This window comes from Nylanderia fulva, unplaced genomic scaffold (assembly GCF_048542155.1).
Source record: "Nylanderia fulva isolate GAGA-0341 unplaced genomic scaffold, ASM4854215v1 Scaffold3, whole genome shotgun sequence".
Classification (NCBI taxonomy): domain Eukaryota; kingdom Metazoa; phylum Arthropoda; class Insecta; order Hymenoptera; family Formicidae; genus Nylanderia; species Nylanderia fulva.
The window spans coordinates 8,900,248-8,917,103 of NW_028190368.1; the positions used below are offsets into that span (position 1 = coordinate 8,900,248).

The 16,856-nt window shown below is 30.1% G+C and overlaps 1 protein-coding gene across 9 annotated transcripts; it reads left to right on the top strand.

Annotated features, from left to right (window-relative positions):
- Positions 1-599: 599 nt before the first annotated feature.
- Positions 600-16,516, top strand: ENGase (cytosolic endo-beta-N-acetylglucosaminidase). Of its 9 annotated transcripts, none has more exons than XM_029316898.2 (8): positions 600-652; positions 1,620-1,942; positions 2,062-2,508; positions 2,621-2,795; positions 2,906-3,124; positions 3,261-3,655; positions 3,767-3,946; positions 4,021-4,282. In XM_029316898.2, the coding sequence occupies exons 2-8, from the start codon at positions 1,665-1,667 to the stop codon at positions 4,259-4,261; spliced, it is 1,935 nt and encodes a 644-aa protein (XP_029172731.2). In that variant the 5' UTR covers positions 600-652; positions 1,620-1,664; the 3' UTR covers positions 4,262-4,282. The 9 variants fall into 9 exon arrangements, with proteins under 9 accessions (XP_029172731.2, XP_029172727.2, XP_029172725.2 ...); XM_029316894.2 differs by having other exon boundaries at positions 629-652; positions 1,492-1,942; XM_029316892.2 differs by lacking the exon at positions 600-652 and adding an exon at positions 664-1,020 and having other exon boundaries at positions 1,495-1,942.
- Positions 16,517-16,856: the final 340 nt, after the last annotated feature.

A 16,856-nucleotide genomic window follows, 5' to 3' on the forward strand; every position in this document is an offset into this window, starting at 1 on the left:
CGTTATTTATAATATGTTATATATATATATATATATATATATATATATTTGCATTTTATTTATTTATTGTGATGATATATTTCTATATATGTAAATCTTTTTAATAATTTATTAAATACTAATAATTAAATTAATTTTTAACTAAAATGCATTTTAACTTAATTAGGTATGTACATTTTACCATTAGACAATAAAGTATTATCCAAATTAGAGAGAGTGAAGAAACAAGATGTGTTTGAATAGTCATTTATGAATAATCGAAAAACACAAACTATAATGTATATACACACATACACACACATATATATATAATATTTATATAAATTAATATAATATTCGTATTAATTATACTTAATTATATGGATAAAATAATATTATAATACGTATACACACATTATGTATATGTACATCGCTTGACGCTGTAAGTGCTGAAACCTTTTGACTGACAATATTGAATAAAAATTTCTTTATTTTCTGGTTAGTCCAATTAAAAGCATTTATTTACAGCGTCAAGATAAACAAATTATAATGCAAAAATTATTCAAATTATATTATGATTCGCGCCAGTAAATTGGGAGATTCTTGCGCCTGCGCAGTAAGGCAAGTCTTAGCAGACGCTAACTCAGTTACGTAGATATTTAAAAAATAATAGGTATTGCTAGTTCCTTATAAATTTTGCTATATATATAATATAATAATAATTGTACTAACTACACACATGCTTAGAGCATCTAATATACATTGCTAGTACTGAAAATCTCGTTACGTTACTGAATATCGTAACGTAAATTTAGATTTTCAAGTTCTGATTCTGACAGTATATATCGGAACATGTCCTTGATATAATACTTTTAATATATTTTATATATTATTACATAACACACACACACACACACCCACAATAATAATAGAAATATACATAATTTATATAAGAGTTCCAAAAGAAACGCTCTGATTGTGAATATATAGGAGTAACACAAAAGTACGTACAAGGTACAAGGCGACGTCAGTCAGGTTAGGGTTAGTTCGCTCTTGTGTGTATCTATATCTATTCCATTCAAATTTCCGTTTCTTTATCTTTATCGTTAGATATTGCACTTTTGATCACATGTTTTATCTTATAATTGTATATGTAAAAATATAATATGATACTTTTAAATCATATTTTTAAAATTATATATGTTTAACTTTTTTCTTTTTTGAATTATTTGAGATTTTATTAAAATTAAAGGTATTTTTGACATATCTCACTAAATATTTGTATCTAAAAATTTTATTAGTAAAATATATTTTAATATTAAAGTAATGAAGTATATTTTGTTTGTATAAAAAGAAATTCTTTGTACTATATACATACATCTTGTAAATATTGTTTGATTTTGTGTCAACAAGAAACTTTTTTGCAAATCTAGTTTAAGATATAACTTTTATATCAATTAAAGTTTAACGAATTTCCGTTCTTTGTCATTCATCGTACATGATAACTGTCAGCAGATAACTATATCAGAAGAGTAATAGTAATGGTCACTTTAAGTTCACCACAAAGAATATCACTATCAAGAACCAGGAATTATTTTTTCTTGAATGAATTATCATGCTTTCCGGTGATACGTATGCAGGAAAAGATCAGTGCACCAACGTACTACTGAGAAATTTACAACACAATGGAATGCAATAATGATAGTATACTAGAAGCCACAGAGATGGCAAATAGTACCGAAGTAAGAGAATTATTGCCTTTTAAAACATTAGCAGAGTTGTATAATGCTGTAGACAATGGATTACCAGAGTTACCAACAACATATATCACAGAGTCGGTTGATTATGTGTACCAAGGTTCACAAATTAGTGCACAGCAAATTTCATTGGAAAAAGTGGACAGGGATGAACAACCTAGGACACTTGTCTGCCATGACATGAAAGGTGGTTACTTGGAAGACAGGTAATATATATGTATATATATATATATATATATATATATATATATATATGAGTGTGCGAAATATATTACAAATTGTGATCATGTCTATAATACTTTCTTTGTTTTATATCTCTTTACAGATTTTTATCAGGCTCTACCTCTCATGACTCTTATATATTTTATCACTGGAGTGTTGTCGATACATTTATTTATTTCAGCCATCACTTTGTAACTATCCCACCCTGTGGGTGGATCAATGCAGCGCACCATCATGGTGTAAAAGTATTGGGTACTATTATTACAGAAGGAAATAATGATACATGGAATACGATCCTTGCATCACAAGAGGATGCAAAAAAATTTGCAAACACGCTAATATTGGTCGCAAAATGTTACCAATTTGAAGGCTGGCTTTTGAATATTGAAAATAAAATTAAGCAGGAAGATATTGATAATTTAATTTATTTTGTTAAATATTTAACAGAGAATATTCACAAAGAGATAGAAAATTCAGAAATTATCTGGTATGATAGTGTTACTAATAAGGGCGAACTGAAGTGGCAAAACGAACTAAATGAGAATAACAAGTAATTTAATATATTAATTTTATTGATTTTTATTTAAAATTGAATTTAACATTTCTATTTTAGGTTTTTTAACACACATTTTAATAATGATTATTTGATATTTTTGTTTTAGAGAATTTTTCTTACATTGCGATGGTATATTTTTAAATTACAATTGGACGGAATCGAAACTCAGCAATAGTCGTATGTTTGCAAAGGAATTAGGCCGCGATGTTAAGGATATTTATGTAGGATTGGATGTTTGGGGAAGAGGGTGCCCAGGTGGAGGTGGATTTAACTCGGCATATGTAAATACTATTATTATTACACTACTATTATTATTAGTACTATTATTATTACCGTATTATCTTAAAAAATATTAAGTCGAGATAATATCAAAAAATTTTTATCGTTAAAGGCGTTAGATCTAATACGGAAACAGGATCTTTCCGTAGCTATTTTTGCTCCTGGTTGGACTCATGAGTACTTTGGTCCAAGTACTTTCCAAGTGCTAGAGGATTTATTTTGGGCTCAATTGTTTCCATACCTATATGTACACGTATCAATTTACGAGGATGAAACATTTAAGACTTCCTTTTGCCGTGGTGCCGGTATTTGCTATTATTATAATGGCGAGGTAATATATATATATTTGAAAATACTAAAAAATATACAACTACAAAATACTTGAGATATTTAATAAAAAAATTTGTTTTTAATTTGAAATAATTTACTATTTCGTAAGAAGCATGTAGTTTCATTTTTATGTTTAGGAGTATTTCGAACCATACAAGATAAACGGCGAAAGCGCACACGGAAGAAGAACGTTTTATAATTTGCAAATGCAGCAACCGCAACTGACAGTTTCCGCGCCACATTCACAATTTACGCGATCTACCCAAATAACTCTTACCGAAGATGTCGAAAATGACGATAAAGTTAATAACAGCCAAGGTGAAAAAGATAATGATGTTAAAAAGCCACGTACACGTATAGAACGAATTTACGAAAATAGGAAGAATATTGTACGAGTATGCGACAATGTCGTTAATTTTGAAGAAAAATTACCTGTTCCTGACGTCAATACTTACGAATTTTGCGATCAATTCTCCTACAATGGTGGTGGATGTTTGAAATTAATGACTAGAGATCACAGATTATATCATAGGTGAGAACATACATCTTTATTTTGAACAATAATAATTTGTAACAAAAAATATACATATTTTAGCAGTGAAACACAATACTCTTAACGATTAATTATAAATTATGGTTACAGGTTGTTCTTAATTCATATTGATGTGAAATATAACATTCAGGCAACCATCGTTTACACATTTGGAACCTTGATGAATGAGTTTCACAAATCTGACCCTGTTCTGATTCTGGGTAACGATGGCGATCTAAAGTCGATTCTACCTTACGATTCCGTAAGAGTGAACGCCAAATGGAAGAAATGGTAAACTTTGTGTTTTCATTAACAAATTATCAATAATTAATGACAACTTTTACAAGCGAGTATTTTTTTTGTAGCATTTATTTGACAAACTTAAGGACCGTGGACGAGATCGGGGTGTCTTTTTCGAGGAAATGCGATTGCTACTTGGGTGAGATTGTCTTGGGGAAAAGAGATCATCGTTTCGGTGAGTACAACAGATTGCGCATTATATTGAAATTCTGCGCGACAACGCGGCGGAGACAGTCGCACATAGCAAATGGATTGCGTCACGATAAAAGTATATATATATATATCGTAAGACTTTCGACTACATAAAGAACCGTTCTTTAGCGATTACACTCTAGTATAAGTAGTTCTTCTTTTCCTCGTCTTTCTTCTAGTCTGTTCCTTTTCCTTCTAATTTTTCGATCGAGAGCTACTTGGGTGAAAGGAACATCTATATAAATATATTGTTCTACGATAGAATCCGATAGACTACGATAAATCGTTGGATTTTAGATAAATTCATTCGTGTCATTTCGGGTGGTCAGATACGAAATTGCACTGCGGTGAAAATTTCTGCACCGACAATGTTATCAAAAATTGGTCGCTTGATTCAAATTTGATCGTATCATATATTTATTGCTAAGGGATTTCGATAAATAAAAGTAAATATTTCCATCATTTAAGCGATTTGAATATTTTAGCTTTTGATATTTAGATTTTGAATATTTCGTTACAAGGATATCTACATTCCTTTATCTCGAAATATTATAATAGCATAGTGGATGCAAATTTTATGTCTAGCGATTAAAACGGTAGAATTGTTACATCGATTGGCGCGTTGACGCATATTCCCACATTCCCACTCTCACACTCCCACATTTCCACGTTAAAATGAACGGTATTCGTGTCTGAAGGAGGGCGGTGTAGCCACGTGTATTTGTTATCCGCGCTTCGATTGCATCGATGTAGTTATATGTGCTACCTATGCTGCCTACCTACTCAAGAAGATGCGACATACATATGCAAGATGCGGCATCGATTGCATCGAGCGCTCTCTGAGCCATTAAGTCATTGACACTTTCTAATACTTTGCGCAATTAACTATATGCAATTATGACGATGTACAAATGTCTCTGCGAATTCTTTCAAGTCGAGACCTTCTTTTTTATAAAAAAATTTAAAAAGGACAATATATCTACATTTTCATATGTAGATGAGAGTAAAAAATGTATCAAAGAGAACAGGTTGATTAAAATATATTAATAATTAATAATGTAGCAATAATTGCAAGGAGTAACGCAAGAATTGATCCTTAAGAAACATCAGAAGGAATGGTACGCGGAGAAGGAAGAGTAGAGATGGAATTGTGCATTGACATGATATAATGGCGAATTTCTTGAAATAAATTTTAACGAAATGAGGTAATATTTTAAGCGCAATAATTTTTAAACATTAAATTAAATAATTAAAACAATAAAATTAGTAAAATTATAATAATGTAATCTTAAAAACAAATAATAATAATAGATGATAAATGATTATAACTCTTACCGTTTATTTAATATCGCGATAATGATGCGTTCAGTTTTGATCGTTTGAATAATACATTTCTTAATTAACTATACATATATGCACCTAATTTTTGCATAACGGCAAAGATGGAATTGTCGCCATCAAAGTGACTATTATAACGTCCGCTTAATAAAGCACAAGAAATTAAGGAACGCGATAGGAATTTAATGATATTTTTGTTTCTTTTTAATTGATTCTCTTTACGTAGATATATCTAGTATTCTAGTATCATGTAGTTTGCATTATAATATATATTAATGTCGGATTGGTCATTTTACTTATCAGTTGCGTCAAGTGCTGTGTTATGTCTTATACTTGACCACATTTCTCTTGCAAATTCCAAAAGAATGTTGCTAATATTGAAACGTAGACTTTTCATTGCGTTCAGCATGCAAGATTCACAATATTATCATATGGTTTTGCAATTTTATTTCTCTTGCATTGTGCATGTTTTTGCGGAGGTTTGCTATTTGTATTTATATAAGGGGAAAAAGATGGAAAGATGACATTTCTCTGCATTGTTAATAGAAATGAGATGGTGGGCGTCAAATTTTTCTCTTTGAAAATTGATAAATACCTATAGATGAATTATTTATAAACGATGCTTCTCCGCCGATTATTAGGACACACATATATTATTTCCGTTTGACAAAAAAAGAACATTATTCTTATATTGTATTGCGCACGCATTAATTTTATCGATACTTGCACAATTTAATCAATGATCCTTTTTTCTTCGAGACCTCAATTTTTAATCATTCCGTCTGAAATATAATTCAAACGAGTTATGTAAACGAAATACACAGTTTGGTATTCTTTTTAATTTATCAAATTATTTAATATAATTATACAGACATAAAAATTTCACATTTTAAATGCTGAAAAAACATTAATTTAACTACATATTAGTTTAACTTCCTCTTTTTTTATTATTTACATTAAAAGTAATATTAAAAAGAGCTATTAAAATTTGTGTAAATATATTTTAGCAAATATTATATTATTATCTTTTGCTTTAACAGTTATAATATGTATTTTTCTACAAATTTTAAAAAGTATCTGATTCGTGATTTAGTTAATTTATTTTATAGTCTGTTTGATGCTATGAAAATCAGATAATTTGTGGGGCACTGAGAATAATGTAGATCGTGAATTTCTCAAATGGACATATACAGTGCCCATGGAAAAGGTCAGATCAGGTTATTTCATCATTTAGGAATGCTCGATTGCAAACTATGCCTCACTATTACGATAAGCATACGCCTAGCGATTTTTCCTTAGATTTAGAATTCTTTGTTAGATTTTCAACTCTTGATCTTTTTAACAATTTTTTTTCACTATCGAATCGCATAAGATGAATCATTCTTCCCCATTTCGCCCTATTTCTTTAAAAAAGAAAAGAAAAAGAACAGCAAAATAGATAATTGTTTTAGCTTTCTCTTTAGTATAATTATTGTTCGCAAGGTGCACACGCAAATTACGCGGAAACGTTTGAAACGCGTTAAAAACGACTTTTTTGCGTTTATTTTGTGGTAGATCAAAAATGGATTGTCTCACACAAACAGAACAGAGTTTATCATACCCTTGTGATTTTGCATGTATGTTAATACATATACAGTATATATATATATATATATATATATATATATATACTTATTAAAGAAATATTAGAGAAACTATTTTTTTAAATATAAAAAATATAAAAGGGGATGAAATAGAAATTAAGATTAATAAAAACTATAATACTAAATATTAATAGCATATCCATATATATTAATAACAAAAAGAAAAATGCGAAAATACATATATAATATTTATAGTAATTCTCGATTTAATTTTTAGAATAGATTTTTCTGGTTTGAGGTGAATAAAGCTACTACTTTCTCATTTAAAATTTCGTCAAAAATATCAGACATTTTACATAAACTTATATTTTTAGACAATATAATTACATTGGATCTCGTATTCAACAGCATAAAAAAGAACATTGCTAAAAATATTGTTTAATGACAAATTAAAGCAAAAGATAAATACATATTTAAGCAACAGCAAGTATTTCACTATTCCTTTTATATCCGATAAAATATTAAAAATCTTATAACAGATATATTTGCCTCACGTATTTTAAATGCCTAAAATTAAGTAAGGAGATTTATTAGAATGCATAAGGATCGAATGTACAACAAAATTTAAAAGATACTTTGCTAAATTGTTAAAATTGAAAAGGGTCAAATAAAACGTCAATTTAATAAGAATTAAAGGCATTTACATACCATATATATCGGAACATGTCTCAATATTATGGATCGCATCTCCTAAACCAATCATGTAATTTTGGGAAAATGTAAGGATTTTAGATCATGAGTCGAGATGTATATCTAATATATATGTATATAGATCTATCTATATACTAAATAAGAAAATGAGATTTATTTTAGAAATAATCGTGATTAATGACAACTATCGAGAGAATGCAGTTGACATTGTTAAACAAATAGACTTTATGAATATAAAACAACCACAACTCGCTGTGATAAAGTCACATACATTGATAATCGAAGTAAACCGAACTTTCTCTCCGCGACATGTGTGTATTGCAAGTATATTATATGTAAAATGCACATACACAATAAGTAGACAAAGTATACATACAGAGAAATTGATTTTACACTATTTGTCACACTTTCTGCGATAAATGTGACCTATCGAGATTTTCACTGGAGAAAATTGATTAACATTGACCGAACAATCTGTAGTTTGAAAGAAGCAAAAGATATTCTGCACACAGTGTATTTTTACAAGATTATTATTTATCACCATTAAAAGATTATCTCGTTTCTTTGGCTTATTTCTAGAACGAGTAAATTTAATGAACTTTATTTATATGATTATCCATCGATAATCTGACTTAATGTCACTGTTGTTTTTTTCTTTTCTTTTTTTTTACACTCGTATTATACACTCGTTATTCTCGAATGGCGATATGCACATAATAAAAATTGCGATATTTATCAGTATATATTACAATCTTGTTTAATCTTTTTCTCTCTTTTTAATTACAATTGCAAGAAAATATCCAAAGATGTTGAAAAGAAAAAAATTTCATTTTAAACAATCACTCGCTAATTTATACTAGACGAGTGCGAATAATGCCTTTCGGCGAACGAGAAAAATTCTCGTGGTTAATAGTTAGTTTCCCTTGCATTTAATTCTTGTATACATAATTATACACGCAATTACTTTAGGCGTAGATGCGGTTATTATTTAGGAATTAACTTTATTGTTTGATTTGCTATTACTTCCCATAATGTGTATTGTGCTCTAATAAAATAATATGCGTTATTATTTTAGCGGTAACGACAAGTATAATTTACATACGTAATAATAACAAAATGAGACGTATTAACTCTCAAAAGAGATAATTTGATCGAAACAAGTTCCATTTGATATTTGATCCACGATTAAAAAGAAATTGACAACTCTTTATTTCTTAAATGGTTTCTTTTTATTTTGGTCAGATTACTTTCTTTGATAATTTCTAGTTAAGTCATCGCGAGAGATTCTCTCAGGGATTTTTCTTGGAAACTTTCTTCGCGCGTTATGCGGCGTACGCAAATCATACGTTAAAAAGGAAAGTTTCGATGTCAGATGGCTAATAGAGGAAAAAAAAGAAAGATCGATCGATCATTACCGCTGCCATTTGATCGACACCTATTGGCGCGACGCGCGATTATCTCGGCAGAAAATGACGCGAGTAATAGTGGCAGCGGAACTTTCGCCGCATTGGTCGCAATTGCAATTTCGCGTATGCGAGAAATGTCTAGAGTCTAGAGACGTGGAGACGTCATCTTGGATAAATGGACCGTCTCGAAAACGATTTGTAGAGAGACGGCGACGGCAATGCTCAGGCAGGAGTATAGCTGCAGGCTGCAACGGCGACGATTCTTTGCTTCTCCTCTCACATTTCTCCGATGAATGCTGTTTTAGAAAGGCGGCAGAGAGAAACCTCTACAAGAGACTTTATCTGCCGCATAGTCGACGAGATCAGTGGCGTATCGTGCTTTATCGGCTTTACACGCTTATTTTAATGCTTATTGATATATACATATGTACATATATATGTGTATGTATGTGCCAACGTTTGTCGAAAGAACAGTCAAGTTTATCCTTTTGCCGCTTCTCACCCTTTTCAGTTTGTATATCGTCGCATTTTTACTTTCTAGTATCTTCAAGATATTTTAATACAGCTCCGCATCATCATTTTTTTTTTCGCGTAAGACAACGTACGCACACATCTGTTATTTAAATAATAATAATTTTTCAATTTTTTGCTATCGCTGCTATAATTAATAAATATTTGATTAACGTTGACGAGAAAACGCGCGCGTATACATTGTATATTATGATCGTTTGTTTGTTGCGTTGTTATATTATCAAATTAAAATCAATGGCGTCGACGATGCAACGCGACAGCGATAAATTATTATTCATCTCGCGATTATCGTTAGGCCGATAAACCGACATTAGAAAGTCGGAAGTAACTGCGGCATTAAAAAAGCGGATGGCGATTTCATTACTCGTGATGCGAGCACCGTCGTTGAAATTCCAAGCTGACATAATTTCAATTGCGTCTTGCTCTGATGCAAGCGCATTCTTTGCATAAAATCAGTTCATAAGTATGCGGGGCACGGTGGAATTTTGTTTCTAACGTATGCAAAGAAAAATAATTACACAGTCGGAAACATAATTGCAAAAAAAAAAAGAGAAAAATTAGTTTAGATTCATATTCGTGTTTCGAAAAATAACACAATGTTTCATTCAATATTCAGGGAGCCATATTACTTATCTGTTATTACCTGAGCGCATTTTTCCAATTTCAAGACTTTCTATGATGAAACTGCAATGCAGATTCAGGAAACAACCCTTTAGAACTTTATCTTTAGGAGAAAAATAGGATTTGTTAGAGTGAAAAAAGATTGAGAACCCGAATAATGTCGTCAATAACAACGAAAAATAAAAATAAAGTTGAGCGCATTTTTACAATCTTGAAATACGAAATTGACATATAATACATACTGATTTAACAAGAAAATAATATAAAGTTTCAAACTTTGTGTAAAATAAAGTCATAGAAGAAACATATAGTATATGTCATATTTCACGAAAAATAAATTAAATAAGGAATAAAATAAGTGCAAAAGTAAGATAAATAGTAATTTTTCTGCTAAAAATGTCTAGCTTCGGAGTTACGTGTCTCGATATAAAATTTACGTCTTGTACTCTTTTTTTTCTCTTTTTTTTCTCATTACAAGAGTAGCGCAAAACGAGATTGCAGTATGTCGCACACATTGGAAATCCCGCGCGCATTAACGGTCTATACGTACGGCACTGAATACAGCAAACTCTTACAAGTAGTACGTGCTATGTAGTACTAGTACATACCTATGTAGAAGTAACGGCCGAGTACAACGTGGTACACACACAGGCAGGGCAGAGGCAGATATATTTCAACGAAGAGAGGATAACCGTAAAGAAGCGTGCGCGATTAACTTTTCAGTCTCACAATCAGTGTGTCCGCAACTATGCTCACGTACCATGTATTTCTCCATCTGCGCGAATTGTGAAACTTGTGCGAAAAATGTATGAAGAATATGCATTTAACTCGAACGCAATTACCCTGCATTTTTCAAAAATTGTCAAATGGATATCTTGCGTTTACGCGTGAGACTCTATTGATGATTCCGCGTTTCTTAAAAACTGCATTTCACGTTTTCTCTATATTTTTCTTTTAGTTGATTAAATGATATTTTAATTTTGAATCATATAAAATATTGTCCAACTTCTTACGTATAATCGATCATAAAATGGAACAAGTTGAGGAAAGTTTGAAGCACATTCCTGTGGGGAATTTACTTGCTCTTACAGTCTAAATCTCTCTGCTCGCTACAATCGTGAAACGGCGCGGCGATCTATAAGATATACCTGTATAAGAACGCTGCACACGAGAACGAGAACTAGCATATGTGCGCTAATATTTTTCAAAGCGAAAAGATACGCTCTATCTCGGAAGGTTGCAGGAGGTGTTGCTGTAGTACACGCTCGATGCGCAGAGAAAACTTAACTTGATATACTTGTACGATATATGGAAAAAACAATGTATAATATGATAATACGATTGCGGGATTTATTAGATATTTAAATTATCTTTCAATCTTTCAAGTTGAAGTTTTCATTTTTTCATTACCAATGAAACGTGCATGTCCCTACATTGAATAAAAAAATTCATAGTTAAATAAATGTAAGAGGTCATAAAAAGATATGTGGAAAGTAGAAATACTTTGCTGTAAACAGAAGAATACGAAAAAGATTGCAAATTAAAAAATTATAAATTTACACACACGAGATTTAGATTGAATAATATTAGTAAAAATACTTGGTTCGCACTTGTTTGGAATTTTTATTTATGCAAAATGTCAAACATTTGTTTCGTGCTTTCACTCTAACAATAAAACAAACATCTTTGTCTTTGCTCTCCCCCCTTTGAGAGCACTTTTCTTTATATGATTTTATTTATATGATTCATTGTTCGTTATACTCATTCTTTAATTGCACTGCGTTAATTTTGCATCGATAAAATTCATAATAAAAGAGCAGTTTTCAATGTTTAAATTACATTGCGCGCGAGGGCAAGAATAATTGTATATTAAAACGCACTTCGGGGAGTTGAAAAATCACAAAAAAGAGAAAAAGAGTAAGAGGAGAACGAAACATTATAATTGATTAATTAATGTTTACGATACGTATGTGAAACTTTGCAACGAAATGCATGTGATTTTACACATTTACTTTATTACCGCGTAAAGATTCATTGAATTGTGCATGTCAATTTACATTAATTGTCTGATACTTGAATTAAATTATTTTTTATTTCTAATGACTCATTTAGATAAAATTAATATTTTGTACAAAAGATCAAGTTTATATAGGTACGCGAATCGCTTTTTTAAAAATATATCATGTCCCATACATGTATAACTGGTATACAATCAGAAAGAACAAAATGATGCTGCATATATACGTAAAAACAATTTAAGAGAATGATGAATCATTTTTTTAAATACAAGATTCTTATTTTCGAGGAAACAAATCTCAATAAATTGGAAAATTAATCATGTTTTTGTGCCTTTTTAAGCTTGAATAATTTTCAACGATTGGTCGGACATGTTACATCGTCGAATTCGTCTCGACAGCGATTATCAAAATATGCAATATCTATATTAAAACCATCTGTTAAAAAGATAATACAGTCATGATTTTTTTTTATACACATAAAATTTGTCTTTATATATACATATATATAAAAGAAAGCGCGCATACAGATTAATATACTATATTTAATCTTACAAATTGAAAAGCCGCTTGTTTCTGTGTTTTACAATTGTTTACTATATCTCAATAATAGACCATTTGATGTACAAGAAACTCGTGAACTACAAACTGTGACATAAATGCCACGAATTCCTACACGATTGTGTTTGTATCGATACTTTTCCCCTAACGAAGGCATGCAAGGTGATTGATCTCTCTCGCGTGAATTTCGCAAATTTCCGGCGCAATGCGGCTTAGAGAGGGAAGGAAAAGCGGGTGAGCGAGAGAAAGAAACGATATGCGAGAGAAAAAGAGAGAGACGCAGGAGCAGCAGGTAGGGATAGTGTACCTGCAACCTGCCCGTGTACATTTCTCGACGCGCAACTTCAGTCACCGATCGAATGCTCGACAGATCGGTTACGCGATACATTTTCGTTTCCCGACGAGGTAGGCGTGTAAGTCGAAAGAATCCCGACTGTAATCATTTTGTTTGTTGGTACGTTAATCTACTAAAGTTCTTATGCGTATGTGTGTATCGATTGCATACTCTCTCGTGAGCGTGTATTGAATACTCACATGTGTGTGTGTGTGTGTGTTTTTAATTTTTTTAATATTATAATTGTATGTATAATTTACAATTTGTGATTTACGACAGATGGCAAAGATTTTAAAACAAAAATCGACCAGTAAAATTTCGGTGAGTTTCAATTTGGATGTTATGCGACAAAATTTTCTTTCTCCATCTTTATTACAGTTTATATCTGTTTTTATTGCGTGAGAAACAATCGCGCAAAGTTTGGAAGATTTGATAAAACTGTTCCGCATCTATATTGCAAATTTTGAAATCGAGACCAATATGTACTATAAATCTTTTTTTCATATTGCAAAAAGGAATAAACGCGTAGCTTTTCTAATGAAAAGTGGTTTATTTGTGGCTGTTGTAAAAAGTGGGAAACAAAGTTGAAAAACATTATAAAATGCAAAAATTGTGTGCGCGCCGACCAAAGCGCTCCGGTGAATGTAATAATAATAATCTCTATCAAGCTCTCTCGAAACGCTCCGAAAGATGCCTCGCAGCTGTAAGAACGGTCCGTTATGTATGTTTATTCACGAGTAAGAGAAATGGAAGACTAGATTGGGACGTGTTCGACTCATGTTTTAATCACTATTTCGATTAGTTTTCAACTACACTACATTAACACTTATGTTGATATATTCTGGAATCGTCAGTAAGACATTTTTCCCTCTTTCTTTTATATCGAACAAAATATTTGTCCTACTTATTTTTATTTATATGTATAAAAAAAGAAGAAGAATGTTAGTTATCGTGTTTAGAAAAATTATTTGTACACACACAGATTATACCACATAATACAAAATATCTCTCTTGTTTTTAACAATATACAGGAACATTTTAATCAACTAAAACTGACATTGATTTTTATAATAATATATTTTTTATCGACTTTATAACTCTTGTAGTAGTTTATGTATCTTAATTAACAAACAAATGAACGAAAGTAAATACTAATAAACGTAAATAAAATTTAAAAGCCAAACGTACTAATAAACGTAAAAGAATTTCATTAAATTACAATTTTTTTCAATTTTAAATGACTCTTAATTAGTACATTACTAAACTTGTCTCACATGAATCGCATAAAAAACATAACATTATTATTAAAAAAAAGAAATTAAGTTGACTTTTAAATCTTTTGTATATACATTTTCCATTTATTATTTACAAACATTAATTTATTAATCGCACATAATGTCATATTCCAAACAAAATAACTTTTATGAAAATAATTTTTTCCATATCTTTAGTTGTTTATGAAATCGATTATAATTTTGAAATATGCACTTAAATTAGACATATTATGTGTGTACATAGTTTTGATATAATATAAAATGAAATATTATATAAAATTAGAATTGAATAAAATTATATATAATATACAATTTCGAGAATATAAAGTATAATTGTCTCTCACAAATATATCATGTATTTTATTGTTCAAATTTGAAGTAAATTATGTCAATCAAAATACGATACGTTAGTGTTGAGATTGATTAGCAAAAAATTGTACTTTTAATTTCAAATTAGAAACTCTTTATGTGAGATTTTATCTGTTATTGATATCTAATAAATTCTACTGATAAAATTAATATATAAATTATGATAATATAATTAGACATATATGTATATACACTTACACACGCATACCCGCGATATTATAATAAATAATAAATAAAACTGCCTATGAAGGTTTAAAAATCGACATCTCTCGATTTAGTGCAGCAATTTGGATGATACTTGAAGCAATTTGTGATATCGCAAGTTATCCCGTTCATTTCATACCGATATCTTGTTCCGCGTGCGAGTAATTCAAATCTCATAAATTTCGAATAACGTTTCCTGACGTGTCGAATAGATGGTTGTTCGAAATAGTTTCACGGTGTTTGACGATCATAGCACGTTTAAAGATTAACGGATCTTTCTTTGCGCATCTTTGTAAAAAAAAATTACGCGACATTATATAAGCGCTATTTAAGTGTATATAATGTACGAATTTAATTAATTTACAATTTTTTATTAAATCAAAAATTGCATGCAATTTAAAACAAATTTTTATTTTAGTTTTACACATTTATGGTGTGTGTGCGTGTGTATCGTACACAGTTTTTTTTATCTTGGATAAATAATTCTTATTACGCGTTTGCGTCGTATCTTAAAACAATGTGGTGTGTGTGTGTGTGTGTGTCCAATATATTATAATAATATGTACAATTATAATATACTATCTTCTTTAGCTTGATCATCTTAAATATCTCCGATTGCTATTGATAATAAAGAGAATGACATAAAAAAAAATTATTTTTACAGGACATTAAAATAAAGTGTAAAAAAGATCAATGTGAAATAATATCAAATAATATCAAACTCATTTTATTGAAAATTTTATTTTACAATTAGTTATAATATAATATTAATGTTATTTATATATATATATATATGGAATAAATCTTCGCAAATTACAAAAAAATATGATAAAAAGTTTTGATGATTGCTGTGATAATTGCATTATTAATATTCTTAGCTGCAGTTTTCTCCTAACATAACGTTTTTCCCGTATCGTTATATATTAACAATCAAGATACATTTCAGATGATTGGATAAAAAATTTAGTATTATTAAGTTGTATTATGATGCAATGTTTTTTAATTATAAGATTGATTAGTTACAGGCTCGCTAGTTGAAATTCCCTTTCCTCTTTGATTCGATTGACGAGCAATCGAGTTTCGAGTTACATATATGTGATGCCACAACTTGATGAAATGTCATTGCTCGCTCAATCTTGTCTCACTTTCATTCGCCAAGTTTCTAAAAGATAAATAAATTAATTCTTATCTCTCCGAGTAAAAGATTATAGCCGATCTTGTCGCGAGCAACAATCTTATAAACGACGAAACATTGTACCCCAATGATACACTATAATTATTTATGATATCAAGATTGTTTTGTAATTTATATCGTTTTATTCACAAGTGTTGTAGAGAATTTCTGTTTTCTTTCCAGATAATTGCGATTCTACGTCCATTGCCAGTCGAATCAGTGATTATCACGTTGTATAATCTGTTTCGAATTGGACGTAATATTCTATCGTCACAATATTACTCGCCATGTATTAATTTGTAATAACAGTCTATGGATATTCAAGTAATATAAAATATTTTGTGATGCAATTTTATACGTCAATTTTCAAGAAACAGTTCGAGAAGAAACAGACCAATTTATCACAAACAATATTCATAATTGAATCTTTATTAATCTTTAACCATATGTCAACAATATATATGTCATACATATAAAGCCCAAAATGAGATAGATTTGAAAGTATATATACATAATGTAATTATGTAATTGGAACGAAAGGAATGCACAAATCGGGGTGAGATTTTATCTCAAATTAATTTACACGAC